This window comes from Pipistrellus hanaki (genome assembly GCF_964339955.1).
Source record: "Pipistrellus hanaki genome assembly, chromosome: 10".
NCBI lineage: Eukaryota > Metazoa > Chordata > Mammalia > Chiroptera > Vespertilionidae > Pipistrellus > Pipistrellus hanaki.
In genome coordinates this window covers 49,504,598-49,524,380 of record NC_140512.1, presented here as the reverse complement: position 1 = coordinate 49,524,380, position 19,783 = coordinate 49,504,598, and the positions used below count along the sequence as shown (strand labels likewise).

General features: G+C 38.1%; 1 protein-coding gene across 3 annotated transcripts in view; it reads right to left on the bottom strand.

The window, feature by feature from the left end:
• Positions 1 to 19,783, bottom strand: part of PTN (pleiotrophin) — an 87,456-nt gene that overhangs the window by 15,736 nt on the left and 51,937 nt on the right. For 2 of the 3 annotated variants that reach the window (XM_084896793.1, XM_084896794.1), the window contains exons 1-4: positions 4,709 to 4,820; positions 4,460 to 4,575; positions 3,401 to 3,574; positions 2,150 to 2,311 (exon numbers count right to left, since the gene is read on the bottom strand). In XM_084896793.1, coding sequence (XP_084752919.1) covers positions 2,150 to 2,311; positions 3,401 to 3,574; positions 4,460 to 4,575; positions 4,709 to 4,809 — 553 coding nt within the window. In that variant the 5' untranslated portion in view covers positions 4,810 to 4,820. Of the gene's footprint in view, positions 1 to 2,149; positions 2,312 to 3,400; positions 3,575 to 4,459; positions 4,576 to 4,708; positions 4,821 to 19,783 lie in introns of those variants that run through there. The other variant, XM_084896795.1, reaches the window with a different exon arrangement.

Genomic DNA, 19,783 nt, shown 5'->3' with positions numbered 1-19,783 from the left:
GGCTGGGGCGAGGGGCCACAGGCATTCTGGTCATTCTGCCACTTGGTCGATTTGAATAGTACCCTTTTATTATATAGGATTATTATATAGGATTTATTCAGCCCTATGTGGTACTCCTTGTTCTAGTCAAAAAGGGATACAGTAAAAAGCAAAATAGAGCAGGTCTTCCTGAGAGATTTATTCTGAGGAATGTCTTCCAGAAATAATGTTGTAGAAAATGTCACCTTCGCCAAGACCGGTTTGGCTCAATGGATAGAGCGTCGGCTTGGGGACTGAAGGGTCCCGGGTTCGATTCCGGTTAAGGGCATGTACCTTGGTTGCAGGCATATCCCCAGTAGGGGGTGTGCAAGAGGCAGCTGATCGATGACTCTCTCTCATCGATGTTTCTAACTCTCTATCTCTCTCCCTTCCTCTCTGTACAAAATCAATAAAAAAAAATATTTAAAAAAAAGAAAAAAAAGAAAATGTCACCTTCTGTTTGGGAGGTCATATCATTTATCAGGATTAAGTGTTACAAAGCTTACCTTCTCCTTTTTCAAAAGAAAATGAACCCCCTGGAAGTTAGCTTACACCCATACCTGATTTAAGGAAGAAATCAGCAGCAAATAAAATGAGTTTAGATTCAGCCAAATCTTGGCTCTGTCATTTACTAAGGATCTATCCCTGGGCAAACAAATTAACCAGTGTGCCTCATTTTCCTTCAAAAGTACATCTACTTGCAGAGAAATGTATGAGATTTTAAGAAACAACATATGTCAAACACACAGGTCAAGACATGCCAGTGGAACAAAACAATACAAATGATAATGTCGATGTCATTTTGTTATTATTTGATTTTCCATTGATAGGAAAAAATGAGCTATCTTAAGGTTAGAGACTCACAAAGAGAAAGCTGTAATATCCATTCATAGTTATTTCAGAAAAATGGTACAGAAATATACACAGCCCACACATATCTCTAATTCCATTTTACTTAAACTAGGGAACATATGTCATAGAAAGTGGGTATGAGTCTCTCTCGTTAAGAAAATCTATCTGACACATCTCTTTAGCTCAGCTCCTATAAGATTTTTCTTTGTGCATATTGCCTGGTGCCAAAACAACATTCACAAAACCCTCCGAGTTGAGAAAGGACTAATTGGTTTTAACAAAGATATGTTATGCACAAAGTGAAGGCTGCATTTTAATGACCAACAAAATGCATAACTGGCTGTGAAATTTATAATTCACTCAGGATAATACCTTGACCTTGATTTTTGATATATGAAAAATTACAGCATGTCTACCCACTTGAAATATTTTACCACCATTTTTCAGGCTGAGAGCCTGAACCAAATGGTTAACCTTCATTGCATGTGGGAGAATGTAAAAAAGTGAATTATCCACTAGTACAATTAAGAGAGGAAAGGAGGAGAGAGAGAAAAACATCCATTGGCTCCACATCCCCCATGGGGATGGAACCTACAACCCAGGCTTGTGACCTGACTAGGAATTGAACCAGTAACTGTAAGGTGCACCTGACAATGCCCAGCCAACAGCGCTACACCTGCCAGGGTCTGAGGGCTTTTCTTAATCATATGCCAGTTTGATATTTACTGTATCCAGAGTGAAAGCAGGGTCTGACTTTCTGGGAATGAATAGGAAGATAGCTCTAAATGATTTAAAAATTCCATGATAAAAGTAGTGAGCTAATCAAACCAAAAAAGAAAATAAAGGCTCTGCAGAAGTGTAAGAAATACAGAACTTATCAAAGTACTCGGTGAAAAAGGAAAATATAAAATAATTTAGCTAACGACAACTGTGTATGTTACATAATCTAGGAAAGACTTGATTTTAAATATTCTGCCTCAGGACCTTTATGAGCTTGTTCCTACTTGTCAGAATGCAGTCCCAATTTAGGGTTTGGATTATACAGTCACCATACAGCAACTGTCTTAATTGGCCCGTTTTGTCAGACTATTTATTTCTGCTAGGAGGCTATTCCAATTCCCTCATCTGTTCAGAGGATCTCAATTGCCTGCTGATAAGTACTTGTATGAAACTTAATACACGGGGCTTGGTCAATTCCTTTAAGATAGTTCACCTGAAGATCCTGCCTGAGTCCATGGATCCATTCGCATTAAAACTGTGGTCCAAGAGAAGGGCCTACCTTGAGGCTTGGGCTTAGTGAGTTTGCCACAGGGCTTGGAGATGGTGACTGTCTTCTGGCAGTCAGCATTGTGGAGGGCTCGCTTCAGGCTTCCAGTTCTGGTCTTCAAGGCGGTATTCAGATCACATTCTCCCCAGGCCTGGAATTGGTATTTGCACTCCGCTAAAGGTAAGGTGGGACAGAGCAGAAACCTTTGAAAGATCCTATTATAGTGCCATGAAAATAAACACACTTTTTTTTTTTTAACTCTTTGTAGCAAGGTAATTATAATTGTAAAAAATAAGAGAGAACCCATATACCCTCAATTGTAATGTCTTCTATAGCTATAGTCCAATGGCACAACCAGGAAACTGATACATTCCACAGAACTTACTCAGCTTTTGCCAGTTTGACATGCATTCATTTGGGTACCAGTGTGGGGGATGGAGATTTAGTTCTGTGCAACTCTATCCATGCATAGATACAAGTGATCACCACCGACACTTATACACAGAACAGTTCCAAGGCCAGGATCCCTTGGGCTGTCCTTCTATAGTCAGAGGCCACCCAACTTCTTCCCCTCCCATCTCTCTAGTCTCTGGTTAAATGTGTTGAAAGATTCCTTCTCAAATAGGTAGTTAAGGCCAGTTAGACTGGCAACAGTCAGTGGGGAAAAAATCCATGAGTAATGGCTAAAATCAGCCCTGCTGGATTCTGTAAGTCTATGAACCAGTGTGGAGCGTGGGGAAAGATCAAAAGAGAGAGAGGGCCTGAAAGTAACAGAAAGAGATCAGGAGGAAGAAGAGAATAAATAAGAAAAGAGGAAATAAAGACACAAGGAACTTAAAAAAAGAACAGAAAGGAAAGAGAAGAAGATCAACAAACACTATTAGGAGGAATCAAGAGTATATTTTTGTCCCTATGGGTAAGGCAGCAGTACTTAATAAGGACTATTTAACACTAGGCAATACCTGGAGATATTTCAGTTGTCATAGTTTGTGGAGGTGGGCAGTGCAACAGAAACTAGTGGGTAGAAGCCAAAGATGGTGCTAAATATCTTACAATGTACAGAACAGACCCCCACAACAAAAACTATCTTGTCCAAAATGCTAGTTCATAGTGCTGAGGTTGAGAAACTCCAGGGTTAGGCAAAATGTCTTGTTATTTTGTATCTGATAAAATAAATTCATTTAAAATAAATTTGGTGGAAGAATGCAAGAATTATGTCAGACTGAAAGATACAACCAGTAGGACCACAGGGATGGGACTCACCTCCAAACTGCTTCTTCCAGTTGCAGGGGATCTTACATCTCTGGGTCTTCATGGTTTGTTTGCACTCAGCTCCACTCCGGGTGCCCTCCCGGGTGCCCAGCCCACAATCTCCGCTGGTGGGCACACACACACTCCACTGCCACTCTCCACAGTCAGACTTCTTCACTTTCTTTTCTGGAAGAAAGGAGACATGATCAACACCAGAAGGCTCTTTAACTCCTATGTAAAACTAAGTTCATTCCTGAGCGCCTTAATTACAGGGTCTGTGCTTTTTACCTCTATCTTTAGTGTCCAATAAATAGTGGGAACCTGATAGGGGTTAGCGGAATGAATGACCAAGACCAGGGAGAAAGGAAACTGAGGAAGGAGCTAGAGCTAATATTAATGTAACTCTTACTATATGCCAGGAGCTGTGCTAAGTGATTTCCTGACGCCTCTTAGAAGCAGACATTTCTATGAAAGAGAAGATGGTCAAAAACAGTTAATCCTAAAAGGTGAGAAAGCATTCTATTAGAAACAACAGTTGTCAGATTAGCTTTTTCAATGCAAGTCTTTGTTCATTTCTCTGTTTTATAGACGGAATAGCATAATGTAAATGTGGTGGAAACTGACTCCCCAGCTCCACAGACTACTCATTGAGAGTGATATGGAAAGGGTGTGTCAACTTCTCTGAGCCTCAGTTTCCTTCTTTAGACATAAAACAAAAATTCCTTGAAGGACTCTTTTTGAAGAAAGAGGCAACATAAGTAAAACACCCGATTCCTGGTCAATGGTCTGTACCATAATAGCTGCTAATATGATAATTATGGTAATGATCATCATCTATATTTCAGGACTTTACAGTAGTGGGGGGATTTGAAGGGATGTCGCTTAGGTTCCTAGAAATATTAGGGAGGAAAGAAGGGAAAAGGAGGAAGTAGGAAGGAAGAAAGGAAGGAAAGGAAGCATGAGAGGAGAGATGCGGGAGTGAGGAAGGAAGAGAAAGGACAAAATTCAGGTAGTGGGATTAGAAGGACATTAATCAGTGAAGAGCCTTGCCTTCATAACCCTACTGCTTACCTGGTTTCTCTTTCTTTCCTGCTTCAGCAGTGTCCACAGCTGCCAAAATGAAAATGAATGCCAAGAAGGCAGCTGCAAATTTTCGACGCTGCTGCAGGTACTGTTGGGACTGCATTCTGGGAATAAACAGAGAAACAGAAGAAGGTGGTATCAGCCAAAGTTAGAGAGGAAGGCTCCTGGAACTCCTTGATAGAAGTCTCACTTTCCATTTCTGGAATATTCAGTTTTAGAAAGATCTGTATCAATTACCTTATGTACATTCTGTCTTGTTTCTCCACTGAAATAAGTTCTCTTTTGCAATCAGTCATGACAAAATCCAACAGTTTGTGTAAGACTTCACCCACACCCATTTGCTATGTATGACTCAAGAAAGACAGAGCAAAGGAATTTGATGGCATGTGTCTGAGCAGACTCCTACAGTAAGTTTTGCTGACAGTGAGTGATGCTTGGTAATGTCAATAGCTATAACTCTTGAGAATTCTTAGGAACTACCGTGATGTTGAACTCCCCATGGATAATTTGAATGGACACAATGAGTGGATTATCTGTGCAAAATTATGTTTGCTAGTATCCTCTATCAGTATTGACTAGTATCACTGAGGTTTTTACCATGTTCCATGATTATGATTACCTTATTATCATCACTGTTCCATTATTCACTGAACTACCAAAAATGGAAACACAAAACAGAAGTAGGGATAGCACACCTTTATATATATCTAGCAAACACACAAAACACACGTGCTAAAATAACTCTAAACTATAGGATAATGAAGAGTTCACACTCACTCAATTTGAAATTCTCTACATTTGATATGAATAAAAAATCCCAGAATAACATTAGAAAATGTCCTTAAAATTTGAAGTCACTTGTGACAGCTGAGTGTCAAAGTGTCATTATGGTCACCTGGCCAAAACAAACTTGAGAAATCTCTGTCCAAGCCCCAGGACAACCCACTTCCCAGTGGCTACACTGAGGCATCGATTGCAGCAACTCACCTATTTCTAGTTTTACATTGCTAAACTTCTATTTTATAATTACTTTCAAAAAGCTTTCTTGTAGTAAGTTCAATTCACTTAATTTCTGGGAGAAAAATCCCACGTGAAATTATGCTTGAGTAACAGAATGGTCGATTAAAAAGTTATAACTGTAGCGTGAGGAAGGAGGAGAGATACACATTGGGATGAGGGTTGGAGAGTTAGTAGAAGGGAAATGCACTCTACCTGGTTTTGATACTAATTTATAACAATCCAGAGATTAAGGAGTGGGTAAATGGTGCATTTCAGCTTGAGAAGTTCTAAGGAGAAATACACACAAGTCTATGTGTACAGGAAGTCACCTATGTAAATATGTGATCAGAAACAGGTTTGAGTTGGAGAATATCTTTCTTCTTCTCAACCTCTTCTCCCTTCCTTATGTTTTGTCAACATTTGGCTTAAGACTATATTTTGAGAGCTTAGATTTTTCTGGGTAGATAAAATGAATAAATATTATTTGAAAGAAGAAAGTAAGAGGGTTTAGAAAAGAGATGATTAAAATTATCCAAAAAATCCCAGTATGCCCAAACAATACCCAATTAACATGCTGCTACCTTGCTGTTGTAGTAAATTCTTGAGTAATTAGTACATGTGTGGATAATGGGTCTCCTCTTGTAGGTGATATTTGCATAGTTGATTATTTGTCCTTAGCATCAAGTAAAGGTGAAATCTCTCCCTGCTTATAGCCTCTATATACCTAATTTTATATTTGTAACCCTGCTTGCTCTCCAATAGAGAAGAGACAAGAGACATGATGTTAAGAAAGTGGTCAGGATCATGACTTACTTTTCAAACTGAGAGGCATAAAACAGTAGAAGAGGCATGCTTGCTAAGTGGGCTCAGTCCTTTTGAATAATTTACTTATTTTTCACCTTCTCCTACTGCCAGCTTCGTTGAATTTACCTGGCAGATTTATGTCATAGGGTTTAATGGTTAAGTAGAAGATTATCAATGATGGGAGCTAGTGTTTGGAAATTATTATTAAGAAATCTCTGTCACTAATAAGTCTGAAGCTCAACAATGAAAGGAACATAAAGAAAGTGCTAGTTTATTGTCTCTTCTCTGGAAAAATTAGCCGATTAGAAAGAAAAGAGAGCTCCCCTTTTCTTTAACATGTTAATAGGATCTGGGAGTTTTAAAGATGACTAACATCTGGTGTAAACAGAAGACAAAGAGGCTAGAATCTGTCCCATCCTGATCTCTGTGGAAAGACTAACGTGGGATTTGGAAGCAGAAGCTTTGGCTCAAATTTTAGCTCCCCCATCTAATTTTTAGAATGTCCATGGGCAAATCACCACCACTGTTTTGACTTCTGCAAAGTGGGAGTGATCATAGCAACTACTTGACAAGCCTGTCATGTAAAAGCAAGATATGGACATAGAGCTAACCAGAAACTAAGAAATATAGCACTACTTGATGAATAGAGTTAATTTATCCTCACTCTTATTACTTACTATAATGAAGTGCTTTTAAAGTAAAAAATAACAAGCATTATCCTTTGAGCTTCCTAATATAATCAATCTAAAAGCAAAAGACAAAAATACCTTAAGATAATTAGAAGATAATAGCAAGCAATATTTAACTTTAATATTTAATCTTGTGTTCCTTCAAACTAGAAGGAACTAAATCTTCATTTATAAAATATTTTTCTTTCTATTTATAATTGTCACATGAGTTCTGTCACCTCATTCCTGCACTTTTCTAATTATGATTCACGAGGCTCTTTTACATCTTGTATCATGTCTTTGTTTTCTAAATAATTTGAAGTAGTATATTACAGGCTTTTGTTTTTGTTTCTTTCACTGCTTTTATGTTTATTATTTTATTTTTTATTTTTCCTTTTAAATACTTTACAAGATATTTGACCTCAATACATTTCTCTATATCATATTTACAGCTGTTCCAGCTTCACAAAATTCCTTTTCCTGTTCTTTCCATATCATGGTAAAATGGGACACTATGTTTCTGAGATTCCCTGGTTTTATTTTCCTGTCCCTACTTTAGCTGGACCTTCTCTCTCTTTTGTTTCTATTGTTGTTCTCCTAATCAATTTTGATTTTATTACTAGCCATTTATCCTCACTATGGGTTCCTGTTCTGAATGAGTCATGATGGAGTCAGCTTCTATTCTCAGGTTGCCTCACCATGATTTACAGTGACGTGTATGGGCTGTTTCAGGGTTTCCCACTGTCGGACCGGTCAGATGCTCTGCTGCTTCCCTCTGCCTTCTTTTGTTCAGACACTAATAGCACCATAGCACCGGGGTCTGGTTGTGGTGGTTTGCTCCCACTCTCTTTTATTCTGAGGTTTGTAGGAAAGAATCTGTCTTGAGTTTTGCTTTTAAACCTGTCCTTCGGTTTTAGTTTTGCTATCTTTTGGTAGCTGCCCCATCTGTTTCTGTTTGTTTTTTGTTTGTTTTTTTGTTAATGATTAACCATCTTTTAAAATTTTTTCAACTAGAGTTTACATTCAATATTATTTTGGATTAGTTTCAGGTGGATAGCATAGTGGTTAGACAATCATGTACTTTACAAACAAAGGAAACAGAAACAAACTCACAGATACAGAGAACAGACTGAAGGTTGCCGGAGGGTAGGGAGCTGGGCTGGGTGATAAAGGTGAAGAGACTGAGAAGTGCGGATGGGTAGTTACCACACAGCCATGGGAATGTAAAGTACAGCACAGGGAATACAGTTCATAATGTTGTGGTGGTGGTTGTGTGTGGTGCCAGGTGGGTACAAAAAATATCAGGGGAAACACTTTGTAAAGTATATGATTGTCTAATCCACCTGTTTCTATGTGAGGAAGATTCCAAAGGTATCCTGACACTTTCTTCCTCCCCAAATTGCATTAAACATTTTGGAAGCACCTACCTCATGCCAGCCATCGAGCTGTATTCTCAGGATACAACAGTTACAAGTGCTAAGGCAGACGTTTTTGCTTCTCATGAAGCTTGCACTTCAATAAAGTTGGCACTGACACATAAATAGCCAATCACAATTCACCACGCTCTCATACAAACTATAGATTGTCATGAAGTATAAAGAATGGGCAACTATTTTGCATTTCCCTTTAACTGTAAACTAACTGAAGACAGGGATTAAACGAAGGCCAAAGATTCAATTTCCCTGAAGTTCTCTATGAAGCGAACAAAACCACTATTGCTAGAAATTCTGTTACAGAGCATTTACTATGAATGTTGTTCCTATCATTTTGGTCATAGAATGAAATGTCTATTTTCTCTTACTATCATAAATTATTTTAATTTAGTTTAAGGAAAGGTTTCAGCTTTTATCAGTCTGGAAGGTATTAATTTAGTTAACTATACTTATAGTATTTACTTAAAATGGGTCTTTACCTATAGCACTTCATAAATATTGGTTTATATTAATGTTAATTGATACTTGAATTATTACACATAATGTATCCATTTACTCAATTATTCACAAACAATGTAGTATGTGTAAGAGTGGTATCCTTTTAGCAAAAATTGTTCTAGGCAGTGGAGACAAGGAGCTGAACAAGGTGGACAGCATTACTGACTCCACAATGCTTACATTTAATTAGAAAATTACATGTGAACAGATGAACAAGTAAATATATGCATAAATAATTTCTGACTTTGGTTTATCTTGTGAAAGAAATAAAAAAGATAATGTCATGAAGAATAACTAGGAGAGAAACCCTGGCCGGGTAGCTCAGTTAGTTGGCGCATCCTCCCATACTCCAAAAGGTTGCCGGTTCGATTCCCAGCCAGGCCACATACTTAAGTTGCGAGTTTGATCCCTGATTAGGGTGCTGATCAACCTTTCTCACATCAGTGTTTCTATCTATCTCCCCTTTTCTACTTCTAAAACAGAAAGTAAATTAACAAAATATATATCCTTGGGTGAGGATTTTTTTTTTATAAGAGTGACTAGAAGTGGACTATTATTTGGGTAGCATGGTTATGGATGGCTTCTTCCATATGACTGAGAGCTAGTGAAGTATGATATCTCTTACATCAGAGGCCCCCAATTATCACTTGCCATTCCTCATCATTCTCTTCTGAGCTGAGATGGTCTTCCTTGTGCCTCTGAGCTTTTACAATTTGTTAGGAATTCAATAAGTAGCCACCACCTTCTCCTGATGGACCCGTTCTCTTCTGGATCCACCAAGCTTTGATTAAAAATCAGCAACCAACAAGTTCTCACTCCTATTGGTTAACTGATAAACAGCCCACTCAAACCTGAAACCTTACCAGCTTAACCATCTGTGTTAGTATATAAGGTCATATTAAAAAAATAAACAACCAAATTATCATTTTAAGAAATGTTCACCTTTACCAAGAATAATATTAATAATCATTTATTTCACTTAAACACAAATATCCCAGAGTGCTCTTCTATTCATGTTTTCTGACTTGGTAATATATTAGAAAATCCTTTTTGACTAAAAGCATTTTAGCCTTTCCCCCTATGCCTCCTTTTAATATTTACAAGGTTGTGTAGGTTGCTTGAAAATTGGTTTCTACTTCAAATTCAACTCCAAATACACAAAGGCATTCAGGAATGAGAAATGAAAAAATAAATCAACTGAAACAAGTATTCAATGGAAATGTATTTGATTTTCCTTTATAACATGACTGTGATGTGAAGGTCTGTTTATTCAATTATTTTTTGGAGCCAAACGAGTTCAAAGGGACTTGAGTTGGTTGTATTATTTCTTTACTGCTTTCATTAGTTATAATCGAAAGTAACTGGAGAAGAACTTTAAGAATTTTCTAGTTTCCTTTAACCCTTTTTACACCTATCTGTTGCAACTTGATATAGAGAGGAACAAGCAAATGTTTTAGAATAAATCAGAACAAAGAGAGAATCCCATCTCTGGCAAATAATGAAGCAATACCTTTCATGTCTCTGGAACTTCCTTTCCTTGGCTGTAGACATAAATATTAAGTTTGTCCCACAAAGGTTTGAGATTAGAGATTGTAAAAAGTGAGCTTCATATATATATATATATATATATATATATATATATATATATATATATATATATATAATATGCAGTGTCCCCTTGGAAGTTCAACCAGGAGAATGGGAGTTTAACCGCTTGCTATGAAGTGTGCTGATCACCAGGGGGTGGCACAGAACATGGTGAGCAACCAGCAGCAATGGCAGGGTGCAGAGGGGCAAGGGAAGGAGGAGGCAGGGAGGTGGGGAACCTGATCGGCCCTGATCCCTGGCCAGGCCTAGGGACCCTACGCATCCATGAATTTCGTGCACAGGGCCTCTAGTTTTCCTATAATAAAATAAAAAATACTGAATTTTCACTGAGCAAAACCAGCAATCTAGTTCCCCCTTTTACAGATGCTAGTGCTGTCTCTAATTCAGCTTCCCACTGTCTTGTTTCCTTCTTTCTGTTCTCTGAAGCTACGGTGTCTATAATATCTCAAAGTTTCTTTCCTCCCAGAAATCCATTCCATTTTCTCTCTCTCAGTGCTTATAATGTGCTAAACCCAAGCACATGGTTTCAATCAATTAATCCCATGTGATGGAAAGTCCTTTCCCAAACCCCTCTACCTGGCAAACCCTCATCACCTTCCAAGGTCTAGTGTAAGGATTTCACCTTCAATAACGCCTTTGCAGATGCAATACTGTCTGTCCTCTTTATCTTGGGATCTCACTGTACCATGCCCATTCCACATCCCCTGAATGTACAAGAGGCACATTATTAACGCATGCACCATAGCATATACAACTGGAAAAAATAGCCAAAACCGGTTTGGCTCAGTGGATAGAGCGTCCGTCTGCGGACTGAAAGGTCCCAGGTTCGATTCCAGTCAAAGGCATGTACATTGGTTGTGGGCACATCCCCAGTAGGGGGTGTGCAAGAGGCAACTGGTTGATGTTTCTCTCTCACTGATGTTTCTATTTCTTTATTCCTCTCTCTTCCTCTGTAAAAAAAATCAATAAAATATATATTTTTTTAAACTGGAAAAAATAACATGAGCCTTCTAGAACATTATATGTATTAGCCAAACCTTTTCAAGGCTCCTTCACTTTCTTGTCTTCCATTACCACTCCTAGCAGTTACTTTAACAGAGTTAGACAGTGTTGTGATGGCCAGAGGGAAGGGGGTGGGAGCCAGGTGTACATGGGCAAAGGGGGCAACATAGGGACATCTGTAATAGTGTCAACAATGAAAATAAAATAAAATAAAAACATACACTGTCAGACACAAAGCAAGCAAAGACTAACAACGCTGTCCTGCAAGGCAGACACTGAAAAATCAAGGAAGGTTCTTAAGATTCCTCACAGCTATTCGACTGGTTCCCATACACCAGCCATAAGGAAAATTCTCCTCTAAGGAAGAACTATGAGCAATACAAGCCATGCACCTTTGGGTATCCTTTTAGAAAGGCAGACATTTAGGACATTCTCTAGTGCTGCAGTTCTATCCAAAGTTTCTGAAATAATAGTATAATTTTCAGTATGCGCATGTGTGATTGTGTATGTGTGAATATAATAGTGCATATAACACTTCTATGCTTCTTCCTTCAGTAATAAGTCCTTTAAGGGAAAGAAGACTATCTTTTTGTTGTTTTGTTCACCTAAAAGATTTAAAACAGTGTTTGACACATAGATATCAATATATATTTGTTTTAAAAAATGAATAAAATAGCACAATAATAAATAGCCTCGTATCCAATATAAAGGACCACAATGTCTAAAATAGCACCAACTTCACACATCTTTGTGGCCCTACTTGGCTTTAATTTTTTCCTTAGCACAAATTAATGCTGGATGAATTATATCTTTATCTTTATGTCCTATCTTCTCTTCGAAAAGGCAGGACTCTGAAGAACAGTAGCAAGTTCTGGTTATAGAAATCATACTGCAGACCGAGGGTGGGAAAGCACGCAGAAAATATAAAAAGTCATCCCAGGGGATGTACTGAGCACTGGGCATTCTCGGGGAGAGTAACTAAAATACATTTTATTTATTTTTTGAACAGCTAAAGAGCCTTGGTTTGGAGGTAGTTTTTTTTTTTTAATTTTTATTTTTAACTTGAGTCAATCTTCTCCATAAAGAGGCTGGCACAACAACCTATTGTGGTGGTTTGAATTTTGATGACTAAATTTGGAATGGAAAGCATTTCTAATGCAAGAAGTTGAATACGCCAAACTTTTAGGTGAGGAATCATGAAACCAATTTGCAGTAAACAGTTCTATGTTTTCTCTTTTTCTTTTAGTAAAAGAAGAAAATGTGGTATAAACTGACACCATCGCAGGCAAGCCTTTGAAATCATAATTATTATCAGTGAATATTTAGTGACCACCTACTATATGCAACATAACAGGATAGTCATAAGGAAGATACAGGTGTGAATTATATCCTCCTGAAGGAGAACAAGACAATGAGAGCATAAGCCATATTTTTTGTGTAACCAAAAGCAACACTTTCTATAATAAAAGAGGAGTGTCTGATATTCTTGCCAAAATATCTTCTGCAAAATTAAGGGGACACGTCTCAATTTTTTAGCAGTAAAAGTCAAAAGAAAGGCACCTGCATTGGCAAATTAAATTAATTTCTCAAAGCAAGAGTCAATAGTACTAATAAGTTAGGGATAAATGCTCCATGTTGACTGAAAACACAAATCCATACTCATTCACCCTAGCTCAGTGAGAAACCACATTAAAAAATATGCAGCTCTCACCTTCCAATAAAGGTACTTCTGTCAAGATTGCTAACACATTTTCCTACTCTTCTAAACACCTCAGGATGGCTTTGTTCACTACTGAGTTCAAACAGCAGCTTTGATAACTGATGGCTATATTTGTGCAGATACAGTGACTCAATTAAAAACATAATTAACAAAGCAGCATGCATGCATATTTTCATGCTCACTCCTGTACAGCTAAGCAATGAGCATTGTCCCACATTAACCTGTATTTGGGGGGAGGCAGAGAGAGAATAAGTGTCAGATGGCGTTGTAAGGCAGAGGCTTGAGGCAGCACCAAACAGCCACGGGGAGCAGCTCTTCTACCTTTGCCACCAGGTCCAGCCCCCGGGAAGTGAGAATTGTGAAGTGGACCTAAGTCTCTGTATTGGTCTACTGCAGACTTTTACATTTGGACTTGAGAAGGAACTGGTTATTACTTTCTATGAAGCAAGACGTAATAAAGAGGAACTGCAGTCAATAGAAATACATTCCAAGATGGCATAAAGGCTGGAATTAGCTGACAAGAGCATGACGGATTTGACACATATTATCAACAATCCCTAAGAGAAAATGGAAGCACCACGATAATAAATGGGGAATCACAGCAGAAAATTAGAAATTGTAAAAAGGTTCAAATAGACATTCTAGAACTGAAAAATACATACGAAATGTTTGCTGGGTGGATTAACAACAAATTAAATGCAGCAGAAGAGTCCCTGAATTTCAAAAGAAATCAAAATAAATTATCTAAGCTTTAAAATGGAGCAATAAATTATTATTTTTTTTAATGAATAGTGCCTAAGTGTCCCGTGGGATAGTGTTAAAGAATTTCTCATACTCCAGTGAAAGAATTCCAGAAGTAGAGAGGGGAGGGATGTAGCACCAGAGTATCTAAAGCAACAGTCACTGAAAACTTCTAAAACTGTATGAAAACTCCACCCACAGAATCAGGAAGCTCAACAACCCCCAAGCACGACAAATATGAAGAGAGCCTCTCACAGGTACTCACATCCAAACTGCTGAGCACCGAACATAAAGAAACAAACAAAACCGAAAATCCTAAAAAAGCAACTGGGAGAGAAGCACATCACATAGAGTGGAACCACAATAAAAATGACACATTATTTCCAAACATCAATGGAACAACATTTGCTAGCAGAAAAACATCACAAACCATACTCATATATCTCAAAACTGAGAGCAAGTAAATACAGTATCAGGGGGAAAGGCTGAAAAGATTTGATGCCAGCATATTTTCTCTGCAATAAATTCTAAAGACAGTTGTAAGACTAAAGGGAAATATTATAAGGCTGTAATATACTGAACATTTCTTTATCTATACTAATAAAATGCTAATATGCTAATTAGGTCGGATAGACCGGACGCCTTCCGGACAAAGCCCCAGCTGCCAGGGCCGAGGCAAGCCGCCGAGGCAAGCCACCGTGGCTGGGAAGGCCCATCGCAGAGCCGGCCAGGTGGGCAGGGCCTCCCTCTGCACAGCATTGATCACAAGGCCCTGGCACGGTGGGCAGGGCCTCCCTGTGGGTGGCGATCAATGGCTGAGCCCAGGCTGGGTGGGAGGAGCCTCCCTCTGCTCTGTGATTGACCCCAGAGCCCCAGCCCTGAGGGCGGGAATGAATGGCAGAGTCCAGGTCGGGTGGGCAGGGCCGCCCTCTACACAGCATGGATCACAGAGCCTGGGCAGGGTGAGGATTAGCCTCCCTCTGTGCTGACTGCCATCAGTCACAGAGCCCCAGCTTGGTGGGCAGAGCTTCCCTCTGTGGGGCATCGATCTGGGGGCTCCCAGGCTGCCAGCGGGCACAGGCCAGGCTGAGGGACTCCCCTGAGTGCACAAGTTTCGTGCACCAGGCCTCTAGCATATTATAAATGTTAAAATATATATAATTAAATATATCTCTATATATTTTATACAGGTATGTAAATCTGTATACATAATTCAGAACTATAAGATGGATTGAAAGGCCTGTATATGTATAATTATAAAAAGCTAGCTTTTGCTGACACAAGTTTGGTTCAGTGGATAGAGCATCGGCCTGAGAGCTGAAAGATCCCAGGTTCGAGTCCTGTCAAGGGCATGTGCTTTGGTTGCGGGCACATCCCCAGTAGGGGGTGTGCAAGAGGCAGCTGATTGATGATGTTTCTAACTCTCTATCCCTCTCCCTTCCTCTCTGTAAAAAAATCAATAAAATATATTTTTTAAAAAGCTAGCTTTTTGTTATTTTTTAAATCGATAACTTATTTAAAGTAAAAGTAATAAATTGTTATGGGGTTTACAGCATATGTAGAAGTAAATTATATGACAACAATGAAATGAAAATGGAGGGAAGCGGAATTCTATTGTTTTGTGGAAATTTTTGGCATTTTACATAATGTAGTATAATGTTCATTTGAAATAGAAACTTATGTGTCAAGAATACATAGGGCAAATCCTAGAGAAACTTCTAAAAGAACTAATTCAAAGAGTTATAGTTAAAAAGAATGTAAAAATTAAAGTTGAAAACTTAAAATAAGGTTTGATTAGCCCAAAATAATCAGGAAAGGAGGAACAAAGGAATAAAGCACAGATGGGATAAAAAGAAAGTATATAGAGCCATAACCGGTTTGGCTCAGTGGATAGAGTGTTGGCCTGCAGACTGAAAGGTCCCCGGTTCAATTCTGGTCAAGAGCATGTACCTTGGTTGCAGGCACATCCCCAGTAGGGGGTGTGCAGGAGGCAGCTGATCAATGTTTCTCTCTCATCGATGTTTCTAACTCTCTATCCCTCTCTCTTCCTCTCTGCAAAAAATCAATAAAATATATTTTAAAAAAAGAAAGTATATTGAAACCTAAACAGATGAATAATTGCATTTTATGCAAATAGACTAAACACAATAATTAAAAAAACACAGGCTGTCAAGCAAGCAATATGGAACCATTGCTTGGGACCCATTTTAAATATGTATTGATTATTATTTATTTATTTATTTCCATGCACAATGCCTTTATTTAACATTATGGACAATCACATTAATAAAATGGTTACAAAAATAAATAATATGAGTAAAATAAAGGAAGGAAGGAAATTATTTTTAAAGGATGAAAGTGAAAGAATGGGAAAAGTTATTCCACAAAATCAGTAAACTATGTATACATCAAGACAGGGAGTTTTAACAAAATAAAGAGTGATGTTTCGTCATTGGAAAAGCATCTATTAATCTATGGGACAGTAATACCAAATTGGTTTGTCCATGAAATTTCAAAAGACATGAATTAACCTCTGATACAACCAAAGAAATAATAAGTTCCAGAATCATAACCCGGGGTTTTAAAAAGCTCTCCAATAAATTGATATCAATAGGGAGGGAAATCAGTATGAATGAACTTGACGATACCAAAGCCTTATAAGAGCATTTCAAGAAAGTAGAAATTAAAGCAGTCAGCAGATGCTCTCTCAATAAGTAGGAAGACTTAGGATTGCCCAGGACATAGAGTAAAAAAAAAAAAAGAGATAGCAAGAGGTGAGGATATTAGTTCTTACATGAATATATTATGGGTACTAGCAGAATTAAGAAGAAAGCAAATATTTGAACCATGGAAACCAAACAACCAATAAGTAAAAATTGATGAACAAGGTCAAATTCTAGATAGGTGCCCACAGGAATTAGCAAAAAGAAGTTAACAGTAACCTTAAGGAGGTTCACTTTAGCAAAGTTGTAAAATTTGAAAAGCAAATAGCTATTTCCGAAGCAATCATGCTAAGATAACAGAAGTAGAGACTGTTTCTTGGCCAGTGACTACCCTGTGTGCCTCGGCCAAGTTATTATGTTAGAAGCGCCTAATAAATATGCAATGTGAGCTGATGAAAGGCTTTGGGAACTGATAGTGTTCTAACAAAAACTCTGTGCAAGAGTCTAGGGACCAAATGTCTGCTGAGGGAGCTGGTCTGACTCAGAGTTCAACAACCAGGATTCTCTTCAGAAACAGACTCCCCCGGGATGCTTTCAGCTAATTGCTGTTAGAGAGAGGAAACTTTTACTCATAAAAGGATAAGAGAAATTAGAGGCCATCTCATTGCTCTTGGCTGTAGTACAAAGAGTTCAAGGCACTGGATTGTTTGTGTTTTTATAAAGCTCTAGAGATGGCATCCACGTCTCTTTCGAATCCCTTGCTACACTAAGTGTTACTGTAAGGACCAGTCACATCAGCACCAACTGGGAGTTTGTTAGAAATACAGATTCTGAAGCCTTCACCCCAGACCTTCTGAACCGGAATTTACACTAGGACAAGGGTGAGATGCCCCCAGGTGAACATCTATGCACAAGAAAGCTTAAAAAAACCCTTCTTCTAAACCACATTGTTAAGAAATTAAAAAAATTAAATGTATGTTAATTCTTTGATTACTTACTTAATTTCTTTATAGTCCAACTTCTTCCCATTGGTTAAAGGTAGCTTTTGCAAGTATATACATTCTAGATATATAAACAGTATATCCAAAGAATTTTGAATATTGTAGAAAAATCTTGAATAAATTTTAAATGGATGAGTGATCATTTGTTATCTAACTGGGCAGGTGGGTGAGGAGAAGCTCAAGTGGTAGGATAGAAATAATCCCTCTCGGTCATGGCCATTTTACCCAACGACCACTGGATTCAGAGTGTCTAACATGATAGGCTTTAGGAAGCCTTCAGACATATTTGACATGTGAAAAAAAAGATGTCTCTAAACTAAGAAAATAGAAAAAAATTAAAATTAAAATTAACATTTAATAATGATTACAAAACAAAGTATCATTTCAACTTCATAAAGTACATTATTTAGAAATTCAAACATTACATTTGAAAACCATCTTTAGATTAGATTTTCTCATATTGCAGGAACTCTTATTCATTTATTTTTTATTTAAAATTTTTAATTGAATTTTTTGGGGTGACATTGGTTAATAAATTAAATAGGTTTCAGGTATACAATTCTATAATACATCATCTGTATTGTGTATTCACCACCACAAGTCAAGTCTCCTTATGTCACTATTTATCTCCCCTTTACTATCTTCTACCTCCCCCATCCCCTTTTCCCACTAATAATCACCACACTGTTATCTGTATTTATGAGTTTGTTTTTTCTTTGCTTAATCCCTCACCTTTTTCGCCAACTAGCCCTCCAAAGCCCTCCCCTCTGACAGCTGTCAGTCTGTTCTCTGTACGGTATCTATGAGTCTGTTTCTACTTTCTTCAGTAGATTCCACATATAACTGAAATCATAGGGTACTCATATTTCTCTTACTGGCTTATTTCACTTAGCATAATGCTCTCCAGATCCATCCATGCTGTGGCAAAAGATAAAATTTCCTTCTTCTTCTTCTTTCTTCTCTTTCTTCTTCTCCTTCTCCTTCTCCTTCTCCTTCTCCTTCTCCTTCTCCTTCTCCTTCTCCTTCTTCTTCTTCTTCATTTAATTTAATTTAATTTTATTTTATTTAATTTTATTTTATTTTTTACCTCAGAGTAATATTCCATTGTGTAAACATAACAGTGCTTTTACATCCACTCATCTACTTTTTTAAATTTTTTATCTTTAATATAATAGAATCAGGGGCATAGAACCTTTGTTCTGTACTGGGTTAGGGTGGAACAGGAAATATCACAGAGCCTGAAGGCTGCCGCCTCCTCTAACCACCCGCATCCCACCAGTGATGTAAGATCCCTTCCTACCCAGTTCCCACACTCCTGGGAAGTGACCAAATGGGTACTAAGCCACCGCAAGGTAAAGATGAAGTGTGTATTTTCTTGGTTTAGCTTGCAAAGGCTGGGTTATTAATGCCTGGTTCTATACCAAGAACAAAACCCTAGAACAATCGCACAATTGCCCAGGAAGCCATTTGGATTGAAGTGAGTCTCTCCTTCAAGAACGGAAGAGCTGAAACTTGCCAGCTTTGATTTGCACGCCTTTCAGCAACGATTTCCAGCCAGTTCAGTTCATACAACTCCAGCTTTCATTTAGGGCTGAGCTCATTGACAAAAAAAAAAAGAAGAAGAAGAAGAACGGGGGGAGGGTGAAGACAAGAAAAGAAATCAAGGAAAGGCTTAGTTGGTTATGCAGAGTGTTGCTTTGGGAAAGAGGAAAATCTTGTTAGAAGCTTGGCAAACCCACTTCATTAGGGACCTAGTGACATCTAAAATCAGAACATTCCATCAGGTTTGCTTAAAACATCAAGGGGCCTTCTAGTTTGGTAGGGACACCCCATTCCTATCCATTCTGTCTACCTCATTCTTGGCATTCCTTATCATACTTTTAGCAATGGTGAAAAGTTTGCTAGTAAAAAAATATTCTGAAAGAAATGACTTTTTGGAAATTAGCAACATTAAAACCAGGGATTGTAATTCTGCTCACTCACCTTGTCCTCTAAAAGCTCACTTACTTTCTTTTTCTGCTTGCATGGTTATTTTTACCCCATTTCCTCCATCCTCCTCTCTCATACTCATGGTTCTATTCATTCTCCTTTCACAGGACTCATTGTCCACAATCTTGGTAAGTGAATGTAGACGTGAGTGTCAGGTCTCATAATGGAGCATGAGAAATAATTGCT